The 14,108-nt window shown below is 37.2% G+C and overlaps 2 protein-coding genes across 2 annotated transcripts; both read left to right on the top strand.

Moving 5' to 3' along the window:
- Positions 1–10,052: 10,052 nt before the first annotated feature.
- PV07_12092 (uncharacterized protein) lies at positions 10,053–11,366 on the top strand (the record flags this gene model as incomplete). The annotated part of the gene is made up of 3 exons (XM_016399585.1): positions 10,053–10,143; positions 10,606–10,985; positions 11,157–11,366. The coding sequence occupies 3 exons, from the start codon at positions 10,053–10,055 to the stop codon at positions 11,364–11,366; spliced, it is 681 nt and encodes a 226-aa protein (XP_016242397.1).
- Positions 11,367–11,795: 429 nt separating this feature from the next.
- PV07_12091 (uncharacterized protein) lies at positions 11,796–12,800 on the top strand (the record flags this gene model as incomplete). The annotated part of the gene is made up of 3 exons (XM_016399584.1): positions 11,796–11,861; positions 12,108–12,170; positions 12,597–12,800. 3 exons carry the CDS (start codon positions 11,796–11,798, stop codon positions 12,798–12,800), a joined length of 333 nt encoding a protein of 110 aa, XP_016242396.1.
- Between the last annotated feature and the right edge of the window lie 1,308 nt (positions 12,801–14,108).

Below are 14,108 nucleotides of genomic sequence, written 5' to 3'. Positions count from 1 at the left end.
ACTACTAACCTATCTATTACGACTAGGACTCTAGAGCGCACTCTAAAGAGCTCTATTTAAGACGTTAGCGGTCTTATAGTTAGGATACCTAGGTAAGATCTAGTAGCTCTAAGTCTTAAGTTCTTCCTCCTATCGCTTAATTAGTTATATTAGGCTCTTTATTAGATCCTTATATTAAGCTACGATTCTTTCTAGTCCTTCTAGGTATATAGTGACTCCTTTTTTAGCTATATATAGATAGGTAGACGCGTACCTCTCGGGTATATACCTAGTGAGAAGACTTAACGTATTAACTATCTTTTCGACGCCGTATTTATAGTATTTCTAAACGTCTTCGTAATTAACTAATAGCTTATTCTAGCCGTAATTCGTTTACTTAATATATTTTTGAATTAGTTTCTATATAAATATAATAGAACTTCTAGGGTTTAGAATTAGATTTAGTAAGTTCTTAAGCGTATCACTTCTAAGAGATTTTAGTAGAGGGACGGTACCGGAAGGGCTAGTAATACGTATTCCTTAACTCGCGAGCTACTATCCTATCTTAATCCCGTAGAAAAGTCCTAAAATCTTTAGCTTCTTTATACTTAGATTAAGGGAGATTATCGAAGTTAGTGACTTAGGTCTAGGGGTTATTATCTATAACCGTAGCTACTTCGCTATACTTAAGATATTAATTAGATTAGCTTTTATTTAGTCTATTTATTCTATACTCCTAATAATAGAGCGTTCTTCTTCCGGTTTTATAAGTTATATTAAACTTCCTTATATTATATCTACCGAGCTAGACTATATTAGAAGAGATTCTTACTAAGGCCGTATAGGAACTAGGGTGACTAGCGGAGGAGTAGCTAGGAGGACTAGAGGGGGAGTTTAATCTTATTAAGTAATGCATATATTCTAACGTCTTAAGGAAGTACTAGATAAGTTTATAAGTTCTATAAGACTTTTAATCTATAGCTATAGTAGGTTTCTAGTTTTAGAATAGGTAACTAATTAGTAGATTATCGGTATCGAAGTATTTCTAGTATTCTATACTTACGTATCGAGAGAGGCTATAGGTTTCGGCTTCCCTTCTAATATAAGGAGATTAGTATAGTTCGCTAGAAGAACTCCTATCTAGTATAAGTTATTCCTTTCTATAAAACTATATCGTATAAGTATCTCCCTTTACGTTAGGAGGTCACGTTCCGCGCTCTAAGTGTTCAGATTAAGTAGGTTTCCGTTAAGGAGAGTTTAGATATTATTCGTAATTAAGTAGGCCGTAGCGTTAAAGTGTCTCCTTTCCTAAATTCTAGTAAGATAAGTAATTATCTTATATAACGTATTTTATAATAGAAGAAGGGGTAGTACGTTATACTATATAGAGTATTTCTAGGTAAATTAATATTAATCTAAAAGGGTCGTTATATCTCCTCCGTAGGGAATAATTAACTTATTAAAGAAGGCTTTAGAGATCTACATAGGGAGCTTTAAGAATCCACCCTTTAGTATAGGGATACTCTTCTCTTTATATTTATGATTAAAGAGGCTTATATTATTTACTCTATCGTATTCCGAAAGTAGTTTATTACGCACCTCTATCTAACGATTACGCCTTATATTGAACTCCTTCTTTCCTTTTAATAACTTAACGTACTTCTTAAAGGCTTTACGGGCGTTAGGAAGGTCTTTAGTAAGGTTAAAGATACGTTAGGCTATAAAGTCGCGAATATCTCCTATCTATCGATATTTCACTTTAAGAGAGCTATAAAAGTCTCTAACTTAATCGATATTATCCTAATTTACGGCGACTATTATATCTTTAAGGGAGACTTCTTAGAGGTTATTAGGATATTTAACGGTAAGAATAGGCTAATTATTAACGGTTTCGGCATTAGATACTTAGTATTAAGCGCTCTTACTAACCGTAGATATTAAAGTAGGATTCGGATAGATTATTAGAGATTTTAGTAGTAGTACTCTTAGATTCCTGGACATCTTACTAGTGAGCTTATAGATACGTAGAGAGAGGAGTCTAGAAGGAAGGTTCTAATAGAAATATTAAGTTAAGAGCGCGTTAAGTTATCTAAATAATAAACTTAAAGATAAACTTATATTAAGATCCCTAACCTATATCTTCTAGGGTTTTACTTAAAAGATAATATTAAGAGTAGGTTAAGACGAGAGAACCCTAAATAACTTACGAGGGTATAGAAGATAGGAGATTAAGTCGTAAGACTATAGTAGGAAGGAAGGTTAGTTAAAAGGTGAGAGATAGATACTTATACCTAACTATTTAGGTATACGTACTCCCTAGCGTTTCTACGGTAGAACCTTCCTATTTTACGTTTTAGATTATTACTCTTTAAATTAATCCTATACTAGGCTCTAACTCCTAGTGATAGAGTTATTATTAGTACTATTACTAGTATATGACGACCTCACTATCGCCTAGTGGTAACGCTTAAGACCGTTAAGTTATTATATCTATAACTAGTCTTTCTCCTTTCCTCTATATATAAATCTTTAGCGTATTTACTTAGTCCGTTAAGGTATTCTTTAGAGTCTTATATTAGTCTTACTATTAATAGTACTAGGCGCGGATAGCTATTTTTACTATTCTAGGCTTTAACTAATTAATGTACTTCCTTTTTCCCTATATAGTATATAAGTAAATTCTGACTAATTAGAGTCTACGCTAATTTCCTTAGCGTTAATCTTAAACTTTCTTCTCTAGTATACCTTTTATCTTTATCTTTTAGTTCTTTCTTAGTCTAGTAAACTATATTATTCTCTCTCTCCTTCTTTTTTAATAACGGAGTTCCGTAGCTATCGAGATTATAGAGCTAAGAGTATCGTAGTTCGTTCTCTTTTAGGAGTCTATTAGAGAGGAAAAGGTATTTCTAAGAAGTCTAGACTTAGTAACTTTTACGTTAGAGCGTTACCTCTCTTATCGCTTCGCGATAGCTAAGCGTAAGAATAATAAAGAAACCTAAGCGGTTTATATTTTAAGAGATTCTCCAAAGATAGTTAGACTACTATATTCTCTCCATATTTATTCGGTTATTAGAGGAATTTTAACTACTATCGTTAAGAGTAGCGGTATTATTATTCTATTTTAGAGTCTATAGCTACGGTAGAGGTAAGTCTTATCTAGGTCTAGGGGGTGAGAGTCCTAATCTATAGTATCTCCTATCTCTATAAGATATAGCGGATCTTATATTACGGTTCTTTATAAGTTTTCGTTATTAGTAATCTCTCCTAACGCTGAATCTTCCCTAGTTAGGAAGTCTATTAGCCTAGAATAGAATCTCTTTAAGCGATTAGTAGCGTAGGTACCTATTAGACGAGTACCGTTGAGTTCCACTAACGTATATATACTCTTCTCTTAATTAACTTCTATGATTCTGAATGGTCTAAACTATCAAAAGGCTAACTTCTTTTCTATAGATATATCTATTAACTCTATAGTATTATAACTAAGTATAAGTATATTTACCTTAAATAGTTTAGGATATAAGCTATATCGTTTATTAAACTATTCCTTCCTAAGTCTTTATATCCTATTTAGGTAAGCTATCGCCTCTTCTAAGTCTTTATTCTACCTTTTAAGAGCTTAGGCCCTTATAGTAATTAAATCTATAGTATTAATAACTTTATCCTAGTTCATAATATTTTAAGTTATAATCTTAAGTTTAATTAGTGAAATTAGTTAGTCTAAGAATTTAATCTCGTATAGTATTATCCTAGTTCTAACTTTAATAGTTATCCGGTCCGCCTAAAGGACGGTATAAAGGTGATTTATCTATATACCTCCTCCATTAGTTTAATATATTTTTAAAAGGGCATTTATAATACCTTTATATCCTACCTCTACTTACTCGTTAGCCTAAGGGTAGTAAGTAGAGATAATAATACGTTTAATCCCATATCTTTCGGTAAGTTCTTTTACCTATCTCTTATTTTCTAGCCTACTATTATATACTAATTTCCTAAATAGTCTATAGTGATAGATAATCTCTTTATATAGGAACTTCGCTACTATTACACTATTAGTAGAGGTAATACCTCTAGACTTAATCTAGCCGCTTATATTACTCTAGACTTCCATAAGGTACCTTTTTCCTTACGATAATAGTATTAGAGTATAGTTAATGTTAATTTATTCCTATCGTATATTGATTAACATAGGAAACATCTCATTATATAGCCTCCTACTTTCCCGGAACTAGTATTTAGGGTAAGTCTTTATAAATATCTAGATATCTTAATACTAACCTTCCTAGAAATAGCGATTAGATACTCTCTAATATATTACCTTACGCCTAAAGTATCTAGAGTCATTATATATTGACTTAAGGATCCTCTTTCTTTCGATACTACTATTAATAACTTATTAACTTAGCTTATTTACTATTAGTTTTCTAAATAGATAACCTTCTTGGACGAAAAAGTATATAGAATTCTTCTATAAGCGTTTAAACTCTTTATTACTCATCCCCTATAGATATTACTAATCCTAGAGGTATTTTATAAGCTACTTTAAACGTTTTAAGTATTTATCTTTAAAGAGCTAGACTACGTGTAGTTCTTATAGGTCTATAGTCTAATCTCTTACGTAAATTATTACTAGTCTTACTATTACGAAGTCTCTTCTAGTAGTAGTCTATTTAATAAGTTAAAGGCTCTTATATATAAAAAACATTTAGACTTCAATCTAATCGTTAATATCCTCCTCCTCCTCAGCTTCCTTTAGGTCTTCTTCAGTCGGAGGACGTTAGGATAGTACGTTAGTGACTATATTCTTATTACTAGGTATATATTATACTTTAAAGTTAAATTTTCGGATCTATACTAACTACTAATTTACCACTACCCCTAGGAGATCTATAGACTATTAGTTAAGCTACGCTACGAGAGTCATTACGTCTATCTCTACTATAAAGTAAACGGTATATAATTATCGTTTAAACTTCTTTAAGGCCTTTAGAAGTTCTTAAGCTTCTTATTTTAGGGTATTATATTCTAGTTCAGCTTTAATCTAGATACCGCTCTCATACTAAGTAACTCTCCGTTTCTACGTTACCGGATCGATCTATATAATTATTACGCCCTATCTACGTTCACTAGTATTAACCGCTAGGATAATGAGACTAGCCTATTCCCTATAGTTAAGGCTTACTAAGGCTAGAGGAGAAGATAGCGTAAGTTTAAGGGCTTTCATACCCTAGTCTTAAATCTTAGTCTATTTCTAGGGTACGTTTTTCCTAAGTAATATATATAGGGACTTAGTGAGTATTATAAAGTATAGAATCTAGATATAGTAATAGATATAAATTCTAAGGAACTTATAGAGTTCTAGCTAATTAGTTAGGACCGGCTAGGTTAGGATTTTATAAGTCTTTAATTCTTAAGGATATTATCTGTCTCTATTATAGACGTACCTAACTATCTCTATTCTATTTATGTAGAGCTATAATTTCTAGCCTATAACTATAGCTCTAACTCTTTTAAGATTGAGCATTACCTTATTAAGGTTAATTAAGTACTCTAATATAAAGAGATATATTCCTAGCGCTACTTCCTACTATTGATAGTCTATCTTTGGGCCCTTTACCGTAATATCGTCTAGAAATAGTTGAGTACGCTTTAGGATTTATTCCTATATGTTCGGAGGACATAGAGTAGATTGGCTCATAGGATCGTACCCTTTTAGGTAATGTACGTGACTGTTAGGAAGCTTAGTTAAGTTAACTATCTGAGAGGAGAGAACGCTCTTATATAGACAAAGGAAACACTACTAGATAGTGATAGAAGTACCTCGAAGGTAGATTTCTAATCACTATTAGTAATTAATCACGTTATAGTAACGCCACCCTTAACGCCACCGCCTATATCACGTGATCTAGTATAGACTAGTAGCGTTAACTAGTCACGTGATAAGACGCTAGGCCTAATTAGGCCATACGCCTAAATGGCGATATTCCACACTATAGAATATAGTTCGTAATCCTTACGAACTATACTACTAAATTTATAGCCCCTTAAGGTAAGGTTACGTATTAAACTAACCTAATTAGAGTCTAGATAGCTATAAGGTCGCGGCTCTCCTTTATGAGTTCTATTTAGTTATAATTAGAGAGCTAATCTAGTAGAGAAGTTATATATATCCCTAAGAACTCTTCTACGAAGTTATCTAATAAAGGGGGTAGATTCGTATCCCTTATAGTAACTTAGTTAATATTTTAAGCTATAATAACTAGCCGATACTCCCTTAGCTTTTTCTTCTTAACTAGGAAGAATAGGTTTCTATATGAACTATAGCTGAACTTAAAGAGACGTTACTAGATCTTATCCTTAACTAGTTTAATTATAACTAATTTAAGTACCTTAGGAACTAGAAAACTCTTCGTCTACTATAGAGTATGAGAAACGGTCCGAATAATCTATAGTAATATAACTTCATATTAGACTTAACTAATTTCATTAACTTCCTATATTAATACTCCTTCTCGATTATATAGGATTTCTAGAAGGACTTCCTTCTTAGAGAGTATTAAATTAGGCTTAATTACTAGCTTTTCTAGATATTCTAACGTTAAACGTTCTCTACGGGGGAAAGATACGAGTCTTAGCTTTATCTATTATAAAAATAGATATAGTCGTCTATTAGAGGTAACTTATTCTCTTAAGATCGCCTATACTCTCTAGTCTAAAAGACTACTAGGCGTTAAACTATCTTACTAGTCTATATCTATAGACTTCACTTTATCTACCTTTTTCTTATAGAGGGTATTAATTTAAGCCTTAAAACGTCTTTCCGCTTAATAACGTTCATAATATTACTCGTTCTCTAGATCCTATCTTAATACCTTAGTATCTATTAGCCTTAATAACCTTACGAACTAGCCGTTATCTTATATATTAAAAGGCCTAGTCTTAAATTATAAGTCCTAGAGGTCTTTATTATCTAATTCAAAAGGCTTACCTACGGAGATTAGTTCGTTATTTTAGTCTACTTAGAAGTTAATAGCTAGAGTCTTAGGTTTCCTCTAAGCCCTTATAGATATAAGTATAGGCTTCTTTATCGTTCTATACTCGCCTAGCCTTTTAAAGATATTAAGTATATAAGTTCAAATATCGTAGATATATCTTAATCTTTAGTGAGGTTAGGAGTAGTCTAGGTAACTATCTATACTCTCTTACTAACGTAGTTATCTATTAACCTAACGATATAAGTATCTTTATCCTTTTCTTAGACTAACCCTTACGTTACCTTCTAGAATAGTCTCCCTAAGATAAAACGGTAGGTTAGATCTATAGTATTTATTATATAGACGTTTATTAGGACCTTAACTCCAGTAATATTAATAACGAAGTCTTTAATTATGCCTACGAACTTTTCTTAGTCTCTATTAAACTCTATAACGTTATAGATAAACTTAGCCTTCTATAGATACTAAGATAGACCTATCTCTTCTACTAGAGTAAGGGTCATTAGGTTGATCTCTACTCTAGTATCTAGTAAGGAATCTTTATATCTCCCTCTTATTTTGACCGGTAGGTAGGGATATCTACTATAATATAATCGCGGTTGAATTAGACGGTCTACTAATGGATTTATTTATATAGTCCCGATCCTAGTGATAGGCTTACCTTCCGCCTACGTAGGCTATACACTAATACCTCTTAAGGTATAACCTTAATAGATTAGCTCCTACTTATTTTCGTTATAATACTAATATTTACAAGAGAACTACTTATCTTAAACTTCCTTTATTAATAGTAAATCCCCTATTCGAATAGAGACTTCTTAGTTTAGTAGATAATTTATAATTCTACTAACGCTATTTAGATCTTATAATAATACCTTTTAGAGAGGTCTAGGTCTAGATAGTCTATATATAACCTCTTTTATAGCCTAAGGGCGTAATAATACCTAGTGAGGCTAGGAAGGCTCTAATAGATCTTCTATTACGGTATCCTAGGAGAGTAGGTTATATAATCAGTTATTCTATATATTATATAGGGAAATTCCTAACCTCTAATTAGTCGAGTTAATTAGTCCTAGTGAATTATCTACGATTCTATCATATATAATCTCCCTAGTTAGTCTCGCTCTCTACGTTATATATTATCTTAGTCTCTCTATAGGCAGTTTATAAGCTCTAATCTAAGGGTGTTTTACCTACGCGTATCTACCTTACTAAGAGACTAGGCGCTTTCCTAGGGTATTAATATAGACTTCGCTCTAAGGCTAATTAATATGAATCCCCTTTAAGCTTACTATATTTAGGACTTAGGAATTATCCTCTAAGTTATCTAGGGTAGTATAATTAGGTTTCAATCTAGCTATACGGATAGTGTTTATCCTTACGCCTAGCGGTACTAGGTTAGCGTCTCTCGTACCGTAAGGCTATTTGGACGTAATACCAGAATTTAGATTAATTTCCCTTATAATCTATTCTAGTCTTTCGACCTTTATCTCTTTAATAGAGATTAATAGAGCGGGTAAAGGACGGTCTTAGCCTCTAAACTTTCTAAGGGCGATTTTATAGTTAGGATTAAGGTATAACGCTCTAGTAGCTTTCTAATATACCTACTAAGGGTCTTCTCGTAATATATATCCTGACTACTTATAAAGGAAGTAGTTAACTCTAGAGTTACTTAAGTTCGAGCTTTACCTACTTAACTACCTATTATAATACTATAGTTTCTCTCTGAACCGAACTGAATGATCTTAAGCTAACTAACCACGTGAGGGCTAGATTACTTCTTAAGGTACCTCTTTTAGTACTTTAATTAGCTAACTTATAAATTCTAGAGTAATAGCGTCTTATACCTAGACTAATAGTATTAACGCTCTTATTAGATAAGTTAATTCTTCTACTAATTAGTTATTATTTTTTAGGGTAGGTAGTTAATTTACTAAAGATAATGAAGTATTCCTATCTATCTTTATTATGTTTATATAGTTATCCTAGTAGCGTTACTCCCTAAGGTCTTCCTTTTGAGTAGTTAAAGGTTAAGTCTCCCTCTTATATATTAGCTCTTAGAATTCCTCATTAAGTACCTCTTATATGAATTTCTTTATCTTATTATTAGTATCCTATAGCTTCTTTACTTATTCCTAGTATTTCTAGAAGTTTAAATTCTCTAGTTTTCGATCTATTAAGTTTTATTTCTTCTAAATCTTATCTATATAGATCTTTAGTAATCTAGATAGAAGGAGCTGATAGTACGTATAATTTATCTTAGCTCTAGTCCGAATTAAGTAAGTTATAGCCTTATAGAATTAATAGAGATATAGTTCTAGACTCTAGGACTTTTCTCACTAGTGCTTTATAAGTACCTAAAGATATTAAATACTTAATATCTACTACGTTTTATCCTAGTCTTTATATTTATCTAAGATCTTCTCTTTAAACTTCTCCTAATCTATTATATTAAACTTAGTGAGCTCTTTATAATACTCCTTCTCTACCTTTAATATAAAGCGAATAGACCTATAGATATATTCTCCGCTTACTATTACTTAGTTATATTCATATAGCTCTTTAAACTCCTTAAAGAAAGAAGTTATATTCTTTCTATTAAAATATAGAAGATTATCACTTCTATCCGAACTTTAGGGCATTTATCTTATTAATATTATAGAAGGAGGGACGTATAGCGGCTATACTATAGAATCTAGCGTTAATAGATCTTATAAGCTAATGCTTGACATTATTAGTAATCCTAGCTTTCCTTTACCGTTTAAGCCTCCTATAGATAACATTTCGTTATTTTTATGTTTTTATATACATTTTCCATACATCTTAACACACTTAAGGTTAGGCCTATCCCTAAGAATTTCCTAACTGTATTCCGGTCTGGACGGGTGACCTATCCACATATAAAATGAGTCTTAGTATGAGGGGTCGGGTCATCTATCCACGGGTGATACGTCCACTAACAAAAATTCTTAGTCATCCCCCATCACTTTCACGTCTGATTACGAGAGTGAATTTCACCATATCACCCCCATACCGTCAATTTTCTCACGTTTTGAGGGTTACAGCTTATTTAGGATGCCCGAGAGTCCGTCCGAGCTTAATTTCGACTCCCCAGACCTAAGATACGGGTCGGTGATGGATAATAATATGCCAGATACCGGTGAAAGTATATCGTAGCCCGCCTCGACACCACCAGTTCAATAGCTACGGCTACTCTTAGACTTCGGGGTCATTCTCTACACCATCCACTAGACATACTATACGCTAGGCCTGAGTCTAAGTGAATATCTCAAGAGGTGGCACAGTGTCAAAGGTGAGCTGGCTAAAAAGATCACTAGCTGGGTAGCGGCACAGAACGTGGCGGCTGAGGTGACGCGCCCATTAGATTACAGCTTATTCATCCCCGGGCTGCAGTTCCGCGAGGGCTTCGCTTATAGCGCTACCGAGGCGTATAGACATCTCTGAGCTAGTAAAGAGAAGCTGGAGCGATACGCTAGTGAAGCGCACGGCGTCAACACACGGCGCCAGTAGAGAGAGCAGTGTATGTATCGCAAGGTGACACTATAGTATTTCTTCGCTAAGACCCCCGATTACTAGATTGTACAGCGAGAGATACCCAGGACCCTAGGGCCGCTAGCTCTAGGTGGTCCCGGTGCCAGCTTCGGCAGCGGTTCTAGTGTCGGTAGCGCGCGTCATAGCCGTAGTCAACCCGGTCCCAACGTGGCCCAGACACTTACCGCCGGCTTAGAGAGTGCCATAAAAGAGGACGAGGCCCGCTACCGCCAGCTTAGCGAACCTAACCATATCTCCGAGATCTCGCCGTGGCTACGGAAGAGCGCGTTCCACCAGTACTTAGCCGGGTTGGAAGCTAAATTAGTTACCATATCACATACTACGCCCAGGTTGGACAACGATAACCCGCGACTTTATGAGTTAGTCTGGTCTATCGAGCGTGTGCTGCAAAAGGCGTACGAGTTGGTGCCAAACTTATTATATGTCGATACGTGGGTATTGAATACGTTTCAGGCCGGCACCACCAGCCAGGATCCATTCCAGCTCTTATAGAATAAGTTATCGTTCCGGAATTATCTCACCGTACTTTAATCTTTAATAGGTTATTATGTCCGTATATTTGAAGGTCATTTTAGTCAAGAGATGTTTATAGCCACCGATTCTTAGGTGGAGGTATTGACTACAGCGTTAGGTATTAGCGCGAAGCTAGTCGAGTTACGTCTACGGGAGGATAGGGAGATTACTAGTAATACTAAGGAGGAGGAGGAGGAGGAGGAGGAGGAGGAGGAGGAGGAGGAGGAGGAGGAGGAGGAGGAGGAGGAGGAGGAGGAGGAGGAGGAGGAGGAGGAGGATACTCATCTAGTATCCGAACCCTAAGAGCGAATTGACTAGCTTGAACCCGAGCTTAACTACTATATCTTCAATTTCTACGTAGTACTTATTCAACATAAGCTTACGCGGGTCTATAATAGCGCGATCATATTATTTTTGGCCATCCAGTCATCGCTCGTCAGTCTTGAGGACCAGACGATCACGTTTTGCCCGGAAGGCCAAGTGGTGGGCATATTGAGCAAGCTCATCTACTGCTATTAGCTGATTCTCCTCCAGGACGCCCACCATATCAAGGAACACTATAGGCTTAAAGATATCGAGGAGCCATTAAAGTAGCTCTATCAGTAGTGGCTTCTCAACGACACTCGCGGTCCGATGAGCGTGATGGGTGACTAGCGTCTCTACACGATACACGTCAGGGGCGCATCCATTCCTGAAGCGTTAGTGGTCTAGGACGCTAACGGGAAGAATCTGATGTACGGCGACATTCAATACGGCATCGGTAATCTGGCGGACGAAATCTATATAGCTTTCCAGGAGGTAAAGTGAATCTTCTCTGACGAGTTATGTTTCGGCTTGCCCGGTATGCTGACATTTCCACTGGTTAAGCTGTAGGATAACTAGTCTAACAATTAGCCTAGGTATAGCTTCATGAAAGATCCCCATAACGCCGTCTACTTTAAGGGTTACTAGGACTGGCTCATCCGGCACATTGGATAGGACCGTAGGTTACTTAATACGGTCTTCCATACGGAGTAGCACGAGTTTGACGATACGGTATCGTAGCCTATCCGATCCGAATTCGCCCAAGAGTACGAGGTCTTCGATGAAGGATTTAAGGACGCGTTGGTGGTTCCACTATATAAGGGCTCTAGGCAGCCCACCCGTCAAGTTAAGTTCTTAGGTATTCGCTGGCGTAATTTGGGTCTAGCGATTCGTAATCTTTGTTTACTCTTTGAATTTCTATATTTCGTTTTAAGTTATCATAAGGCATAAACTCGGACGTACGCATCTCGCTCCCCGGTTCGCTTTATCTTCCCTAAGTTAGCTCAGTTACTGATTTAGTATCTAGCGTTAGTCATCTCATTTCGCATCTATCTTTCCCGACGGTATAACGTCCCCACGGAGGTCGGGGACTATTTCTTTAACCACGGGACTAAGTCGTGGCCCGAGAGACGGATGACGACCGCTCTCACCCGCTAGAGCTAGCGTAGTCTAGGGCGGGCGATTTCGACCTAGAAATGGCGGCAAATCGCGGTGGCTATTGCGGTCAAGTACTTTAGCGGTCTCAAATTTGAAGGCGATACCGACATTACCGGTGACGAGGATAACAACGTCGACGAGACCACAGTGGTCGACGGTATCACGCTTCCCGCATCATTCTACGCTCAAACCGCGTATAGTGGGCGGATAGGTAATTGGATCTATAGTGGCCGCACTATCAACTTTGCGGGACAGTTGACGGATACCGGGGTATAGGTATATCTCTGGACTAGTAAGCTCTAGTGGACACTCTTTAAGCGCGAGATCCGGGATCTACCGCGGGGGAAACAGATCCGTCCCGCTTCGATCTACGACCCCTATAGATCGACGTCGTCTCTGATCAAAAAGCTCACGTATCGAACCTAGACTCGACCCCGGACTACGTAGGGGTCTGAGGATATTCTGATTGCGCTACGGTATCTCTTTTGAGATCCCTAGGCGCGGTTTTAGTCGGTGATTCAGCAGTAGATAGTGGAAGCGGTAGCATCTCGATACCCTAAAGTTATAGTTATTGTCAAAACCGGGGGTGGGAAGAGTCTCGTATATATAGTTCCCCCGTTCTTACTATAGGCCGCTACGATAGTAGTAGTGATGCCGCTCGTAGTACTGAAACAGGACATAGTCCGGTGATTTCAGGATTCGAACATCTAGTACTCGATTTGGAGTGGGTACGGCGATAGTGAACGCTTTAATAGAGTGCCTGTCGTCTTCGTCTTGGCCGAGTAAGCGGTGAAATAGTGATTTCGGACATAGATTGGGATACTCAATATCAATCGATAGCTTGACCGGATCGTATTCGACAAGGCGCATCTTATTCTAACCGCTTTATTATATCGACCTAAGATAGCGATACTCCGGTTTCTCCGGGAACTTCGATACCCAGTCATCTTTCTATCGGCCACTCTCCCGCCGGTGATGATAGAGGAGTTCTCAGGGCGGATGTTTCTCGACTAGGCGCGCGTAATTCGCGACACTATATTCCGGGCCGACATTCGGTACGTGATCCAGTAGTAGCCGGGCGCGGTGGAGGAGGAGAAGGGCGAGGGCGAGACATTTAATGCGTAGGTGGTCTCGACGGTTCAGCGTACTCTCGCATTCTATGAGGCCCATGAAACCTGAGCACGATATATTGTCTACGTCGAGAACCGCGAGGTGACCCGGATGCTCGTAGAGCTACTTAATTATGAGTTCTACCATTCCCAGTCCAGCACGGTCCAGGAGAAGGACTAAGTGTTACGGCGCTGGTGCCGGGGCAAACATAAGGTGATCGTTACGACTAGTGTATTTGGGATGGAGGTTGACTACGCGTACGTCCGGAACGTGTTTCACTACGGCTTACTAAGTGATGCCATCAATTTCTCACAGGAGGTGGGTCGCATTAGGCGTGACGGGCGTAGTAGTGTCAGTACGGTCTTATTACCCCGTCACGCCCGGGCCATAGACGACGAGCGCTGGGAGCGGGAGAAGCATATCACTCCGCTATCTACGCATATCATGCAACGCTATACGAATGCATAGTGTCTC

Source organism: Cladophialophora immunda, assembly GCF_000835495.1.
Source record: "Cladophialophora immunda strain CBS 83496 unplaced genomic scaffold supercont1.8, whole genome shotgun sequence".
Classification (NCBI taxonomy): domain Eukaryota; kingdom Fungi; phylum Ascomycota; class Eurotiomycetes; order Chaetothyriales; family Herpotrichiellaceae; genus Cladophialophora; species Cladophialophora immunda.
Note: the sequence above shows the minus strand (reverse complement) of the source record. Positions and strands in the feature narration are given on the sequence as shown.